The 7,533-nt window shown below is 43.4% G+C and overlaps 1 protein-coding gene across 3 annotated transcripts in view; it reads left to right on the top strand.

Moving 5' to 3' along the window:
• The window catches only part of zgc:194930 (uncharacterized), a 30,094-nt gene extending 23,258 nt beyond the window's left edge, over window positions 1-6,836 (top strand). For all 3 annotated transcript variants that reach the window (XM_004562699.2, XM_004562700.2, XM_004562698.2), the window contains one exon: window positions 4,917-6,836. In XM_004562699.2, coding sequence (XP_004562756.1) covers window positions 4,917-5,634 — 718 coding nt within the window. In that variant the 3' untranslated portion in view covers window positions 5,635-6,836. The remainder of the gene's footprint in view (window positions 1-4,916) is intronic.
• The last annotated feature ends 697 nt before the right edge of the window (window positions 6,837-7,533 follow it).

Here is a 7,533-nt window from a genome sequence, read left to right on the forward strand (position 1 = left end):
ATCCACTTAAGACATAGGTGTCAAACTCTGGCCCGCGGGCCAAATTTGGCCCGCAGCCTAATTACATTTGGCCCGCAAAGCCATAACAAATTACTATTAGAGCTGGCCTACTGGTATTATACAGCTAATATATATATTGTTTAGTATTAAGCTTTGCTTGTTCCATATTCAGTTTTTCAGCAAAACTTGTTTGAGTCCATAAGAAAAGATTCATTCTCATATCTGGAGGAATAAATATATTTCAATAAATATTAATGTTAGCCCGCGACTTTGTTCCAGTTTTGAATTTTGGCCCACTATGTATTTGAGGTTGACACCCCTGACTTAAGAGGACAAAGTGCCTCACATTGAAAAGATTAGGATGTTCATCACAGCTCTAATGGTTTCACTGGCATAAAATCTATAGGCACCTCTGCACCATTGTATTTCAGAACAGATGCAATCAGCTTTAATTTCTGTAGCACATGAGGGAAAGTAGTATTGTGCTTGTGCACGTGTCTAATCACTGAACTGCCTGTGAATGATCGTCATCGGCTCTAAAGCGAGCGCTCTGAAGAATCAACTTGAGCAACATGTATGCAAAGAATATGTTGCCTCTTTTTTTTTCTTTTTTTTTTTTTTTGGCCGTCCACTCCAGCAAAAGACCAAAACCAGAAAGTTTGAGCAGTGTGTCATTTATTTAGTTTTGCTCTCTGGTGATAGGCGTCCTGTCGTCGTCCCCCGCAAGTCTTTTTATCCAGCTTTATGAATTATATTTTTTTTCTGTAGTAAAACGCCCTGTGCATCTCTCACTTTTCTGAAAGTACACCTCAAATTTCACCTTGGCAGCGGTGCTGCCCAGGAGCAAAAGAAATGGAAAACATTCATTTTCTCAGCTTTCCACTGAGAGGGGAGAAGGAAATGATGCAGGGTGAGAGAGAGGTGCTTAAGTCAGTGGGTGAGCGCACGTGTGTGTGACTGTAACCGCGTAGGCAGGTGGCTTTGTGTTTGTGTGTCTGCGTACTGGGAGGGAAGACAGAATGCTGCAATTTAATCGATCTGCACGTTTGAAAGTTATCTTCTTAATTCTAAGGACTTCTTGAGCTCATGTTGAATACTGAACAGTGAAGAGTGAAGCCAAAGGAGGGTTAGATTAAAAAAAAAAAAAAACGGAGACAAGTGAACATGACAACTTAAGACGAAGCAGGCGGGAGGTGAGAAAAGCTTGAGGGAAGATGCTGAAATGAAGGAGAAGTCAAGTGCGAAGCTGTAGAAGATTAGTGAGCTGCAGCTACACAACGGTGACGCTGAAGGAGACGCGAGGAGGAGGAGGTTGTTTTGGAACAGGAGCTCCTGGAGAGGTGAAAGATGGAGGCTGGCAGGGTGGAGGAAAAAACACATGAAATGAAGAAAATATGGGCGTGAAAAACACAAGCTGCTCGCAGCAGGCGATGTCTGACAGACTGTTATGCCATCCCCACCGCAAACCCCCCACCCTCGCCAACACTTGTAATACCTGTCGAGGCGTGAGCGTGAGAGCAAGCCGTCTTTTACTTGTACTGCTTTTACTACTTTGCCTCGTGTCCTTGTAAGAACATCCTTCAAAGTGGAGGTATCAGGTTGTCGTTATGTCCGCGAGGGGATACTTACTGTGCCATAAATGAGCTTTAATTAGTCTCAGACCTTTGCTGACCTCTAGCATCTTTTGAGGAATTGGGACGACATCAACGAATCTCTGGCCACACGTGTCACTGCGATATACACAGGGAAAGTCATTTCACAGCAGGGATAGCAAAGTAGGTGAGAGCAAATGTTCAACAAAAACATCAAATGAGGCAGCGACACATGAGGGCGATGTAATGTGTCGGTGTTACTTTTCATGGCATTTTATTATTCTGATTGAAAACAGACGTTTGTTAAATTGATTTGTCACAATGCCACTGTTTAACTCGGTATCACTCGCCCCAAAGAGCCAATTGAGCACCTTTTTCTAAAACAATTGACTTTATTTGTATGTACTTGGAATAAAATTCACAATAATACATTTCCTTGCATATAAGAAGTTAGCTAACAGTTAGCATCTTGTAAAATCTAGCATTAGCAAAAAAACCCCCATTTGATTATAGTTAAATTTAATTTACTTTATACTTAATTTAAAGCGACAACGTTGATTTGTGAGGAATTTGTTTACTCTTCTCTCTGAAGTTGGCGTAATCGGGTCGTTAATTGATGACGTGACGAATCCTACTTCCGGGCCTAAAGTAGTCTGCGTTTAATATGGCTTTTGTGTTGTTAACATGTTTAATGTTTTGTATTTTCTTCTATTTAATCTCAAAAAGCTCCTAAAACAGTCAGTGATCACTGTTGACCTCCCTCGGATTACCGCTAATCATTTATTTAAGCTCAGTTTTTAAAACCTTAGGATGTAACTACAGCCCAGCCCATGCAGCAGTATATGAATGACTAACCTCGTATTGTGGATGGATTATCTCAGTTGTTCTCCTGGCTGAAGTTTGGTCCTTTTACAGCATCCTGCCATGCGATTACATTTGTTTCTGACCACCGAGAACACTCACGGTAACTTTTATCGAGTGGAAAAAAAGTTCGCTTGTTTATATTATGCTAACATAGCTGTGTCGCTAGCGGTCACGTAGCACATCATTATATAGCAGCTAGCCAAACTTCAGTAACCCTACAAACGTCACTGCTGTTTAGTTTTCTGTCTTCATTTATGCTGGAAGTGATAGCAGAGCTGTACGTTTTAATTTGTTTCCAAAACCCTGCAGTCAGGACATGCTATATTGTATTTAGATAGAAGCTAGCGAGCTAACTTCCTGCTAACTTCTAACTCCGTTAAATGTCATAAATTCCGTTTTCATGGATGGCTGGATGTTAAACTCAATTGTTACACCTGGTAGAGCAGAACGCTGATCATTTTATTAAAGATGAAAGACTTTAGACAGTTTTTCAACTCTCAGTAATGCCATAGTGATCGTTTGATATATGGACCTGCAGCGGAGTTTAGGCCCAGACACGGCTAGTGACGTCAGACTGAACAACCGGATTGACTATTTAACTTAGGTTTTGCTTTTTAAGCTAAGCTAGGCTAATTGCCTTGTGACTTCACCTTCGTACTGAACAAACAGACCTTAAAGTAGCATCCTCCGGCTGAGCTAACCGTTAGAAAGCCAACATTATTTCTCCTAAAACAATTTCTTTATTTTACTTTTCAGCCTGATGTGTTATTTGAATGGAAGCTAATTGTATAAGAAACACTTCTTTTATGCTAAGGTTAGCTTTTAAGCTTACAGTCAAACAGAAAGACTAAACATCTGTGTGTCTTCCACTGTTCACCTCTCATAAACCAACATCTGGAAGTAAAAGGGAGTACTAAACATTTTAAACCCAAAAGAGGAGTGCAGTCAGGCCTGTGCACATTTCCTTCCTACAACGCTCTGCATAATATATCTGACATTTACATGAGCAGTGCAGAACTTACCGCCGCTGAGGCTCTAGGCAGCCTCTGTAAACATCGAGAGCATGCACGCCCCGGACATCACGTTGCATTTGAAAATGTGCAGCGGCCGCACAATAAAGTACCCTTGTCGTTGTCAGTGTACAGTATGTGGCCGTCGGCGCATCTGACCCGAGGAGCCCCGTCAGACTGACTGAAAGCCCTTTCTTCTGTCACCATGGTGATCCGCAGGCTAAAACCGAGGAGTCGCTCTTCTAGCAGTTTGAAATTCATCTTCAGTATGTAGCAGTCAGAAGTCATCTGTGCTTAAATAAGAAGTTAAAATGACACTGAATGTGAGCTTGCATTTTAAATACTGTGGGGTGTGTTTTCACTACATCTAGTCGTTGAAGGTTTACAAAAGATGTCTCTCACATGTGTCTGTAGCCCACAGTGACCTCTTTAAAACACTTACTTTGTCACATTAGCAATTTAAAACCCAGCGGCAAAGTGTAGCTCACTAAAGTACACGCAAGTACTGTTCCTAAGTACAAAGTTATATTTAATACTTCTACAGCACTTCGTGTCAGAGCGAGATACTGTACTGTTTACACTGGTTCAAGTTTACCATCAGCCTTCATCTGTCAGGCTTCAAAATGGTTGATTGACTAGGCAGTACTTCCATCCTTTCACCTGTGCTCCTAACCTTAATAATTAAATAAAAAAATATTAGACATTATTATTGATTTTTAATGTGAAATTATTATTAGCATATTTATTAGCTTTGTGTTATTAATTCCCTGACATGTCCAAAACAGGCCATGTTGCTTCCCTCAACACTCCTGTTAAGCCAACTTTCTTCCAACTGACTGATTGGCTTTGAACAGGTAGGTGTGGTTGCTGCGCTCTCCACAGACGACAGCAGGTTCACACCAAGCACAGAAGTGAAAGAGTCTGGAGATGCCGTGGCGAACGTGATGCCGCCTGCAGCATAACCCAGCATGACTGGGTTGGGGGAAGCAGTTGAGCTGCATCGTGCTAATCTGAGCATACATCCTATTAAAGGGGACTTCACGCCTCCCTCGTGGAGTCTGTTTGGTCAGAAAGGCTCTGTCAGTGCTCCTCCTGCTCCTGTTTACACAAAGGAGCAGACACTGGTCCTGCTGATGGGTTTGATGCCCTTCTGCGGTCATGTCCAGCTCTCCGCGCCTGACTGTATAGCCTCCATAGCATTAAGACAAAGCGAACCTCCCTGCAGTCATACATATTGATGTGCTGATCGCTTTTGGGGGTTGTCTTGTTTCCTCTGAAAAGCGATTTACAGGTGAAGTGGTTTCTCCTTCCTAACAATAAAGACTGATACCCCTGAACTTTACCTGAGCATGTTCTTTACCCTCGTGATCAAGTTGTAGTTATATTTTTTTGAGCAGTCTATGACCATTGTAACTCTAGCAGTGACTTTTCTGGTCTTGCTCTCTCACAGCTACGTCTACGACCCCTCAGCTCCAGTGGACATGAGGAAGAGCGACTCCACAGGCAGCTCGCTCTACCAGCCCCATCGCCGCCCGGGCGGGGCCCCAAACAGAGACCTATATGGTGAGGCCAAGCAGAAGCATGGCTTTCATAACATGGCTTACAGCAAGTCCAATGAGAGCACACTAAAACTAGAAGTTGACAACAACCATGTCAACCAAAGACTGCACCGTCAGGGGAGTATACCACCGACAGAGGGAGGGCTCTACATCATCCAGCCACAAGGGGTGGGGCAGCAATGGATGACGCAGGAAAAAGGTCTGAGCCAGGTGCCCGTGTACCCCAGCGTAGAGAATTACGAGATCCAGAGGAGCCAAGCGACGAGTAACGGATGGACCAGCTCCGAGCACCGGCTCAGCAGCCCAGAGCTTTCAGCAGACGAGATAGACGAGGGTGTGGGAGGGACCCCGGAGTACCTGTGTGACACGGGGGATGAGGGCAGCGTCTTGTCAGTGGACATCCAAACCAGCAACACCAGCTTGTCCTCAGGGGGTACGAGGGACGAGCTCACGCTGACAAAGACTCCCGACGTCTCCACGGTGGAGAGCGGGATCTCGGTGTCGAAGAGCGAGGACGAGGAGCAGGAGGTGCAGAGCATCACGGACTCGATGGTGGCAGAGGCTCTCGCTGCTCTGGAGGCCGCCACGGCAGGAGAGGACTATGAGTGAAGGGCGAATGCGCTCACCCACCACATAAAAAAACTCTGAGGACTCAAAAGAGCATCAAAACCACGATGAGACGTTGCCACGCTTCTGGAGAATAACGCTCACATCTAAGAACGCGGGAATGAATGGAAACTCTGTTTACAACAAAGATATATTTTTGAACCCTTGGATAATTTTTTTTAAGCTGTGGTTATACTGACAGAAGATAATGTGTGCCTTTTGAAGGAGGCTACATTTCCAAAGCTGCAAGTTTTGCATGAAGCCACAACCAAAGAGACGTCAGAGTGCACGCTGAGTTTGACCTGCAGTGCACCCAACACTCCGCACAGTCCCAATAAGCCTGGATGTGCTCGTCCACACACACACACACACAGTTAGCGATACACCACATGTTGCTTTTATCATGTTTGGATCTTAGTGTTTCTTCTGCAAACACAGTCCCTGCCATAGGCTGTACAGGAACCGAGCACGTGGATAAGGAGAGGTCATCATGGTTTTGTTCCTTATATTTTGTTCTGCTGTTATTTATAAAATCGTACTGCTTTCTAAAATTGATCTACTGAATATTCCGTAAATGAAGGATGAGGAGCTGTCTTTTAATCGAGGCTTATTCACTCGCTGATCGTCGCTATTATGCACATTATGACTGTGTGAAAACATTTCATAAACAAGACCATTTATTCTAGTCAATGTGAATGTAAGATCAGCTAAGGTCAAACTGCTGCTGAGTGAACCTCAGAGGGGTCATAGCTTCACCCTCTTAGCTTTTTACTTTTAATTTTTATTCCACTTTAAGGCTTCTCGTCCAGCCTGTGACGTTAGCTCAGCTCGGTGATGACCTAACTGAGGCTGGGCGGCAGTACAGAGTGCTTTTTTTAACGCCAGCCTCCCCCGTGGCTGCTCAGTGTTCACCATAGCTCCATAACCAAGTACACGCTTCTGTCTCTATTCACTGAATCTCATACAAATGTAAGCCAAATCCAGCTCTCGAAGGTCTTATAGCTATCTTTATCAGTACTTTGGTTTTGGAACCGCACTCAAGTAATGTTGATTAATCACAAATAATAAATAAGCTGTTCTGATCAGTTGCGTTTTAATTTTATTTTCCCTATTTGCCCCCATTTCAGTCATGGTTTGGCTGCCAAATGATTTCTATTTGTTTGTATTGTAAATTAAAATAAAAGTACTTGAAAAATTGTGTCTAATTTGTGTATCTTGTGGATTTAACGCTACACTTGACAGCTAGCTGAAAGAGGACACAGTCATAAGATTTTATCTTTCTCTCACTGAGTTTTTGGACCTGGAGAGATCTGCGTGTTGATTGAACGTTTATAGAATTATAAACTAAACGAGTTCAGTACTCGAACTTCTTGTAATCGCTACGTTAACAACAATGTAAAATGGATATTCACAGTATTTAAAGTTTCACAACTTCCTGTTGCAGACATTAAATTTTAAAGAATACAAACGAATAACTGCTACTTTAATGTGCCTGAATTAAAGCCCCGCTTGCACTCAGCGTGCAGTAGATTCCTACATGTCAAAGTAAGCCTCTGCTTTCCTGTGGAGGCCTCATCTGTTGGCTGCCCCTCCTTGACCTGCATCTGCAGATCTCTGGACAGAGAAAGAGCCCAACGCTACTGAGATTAGCAGCAAGCAGACTTTTGGACTGAGTGAATGAATGTCTGAAAATGACTGCTGTGTTCTCCAAAAGTTGATTCTGTTCATCTGGACGTAGCGTTTTCAGTGGGAGAAACGTTTCGTCACTCATCCAAGTGACTTCTTCAGTCTCAGCTGACTGCAGGTTTCCCCCAATCTTATAAACAGTACATTTGCATAATGACTGAAACCAGCCCACTGAAGGAACAAAATCTCATGACCATTGATGTTACGGCCAGGGGA

Source organism: Maylandia zebra, linkage group LG3 (genome assembly GCF_041146795.1).
Source record: "Maylandia zebra isolate NMK-2024a linkage group LG3, Mzebra_GT3a, whole genome shotgun sequence".
Taxonomy (NCBI): Eukaryota; Metazoa; Chordata; class Actinopteri; order Cichliformes; family Cichlidae; genus Maylandia; species Maylandia zebra.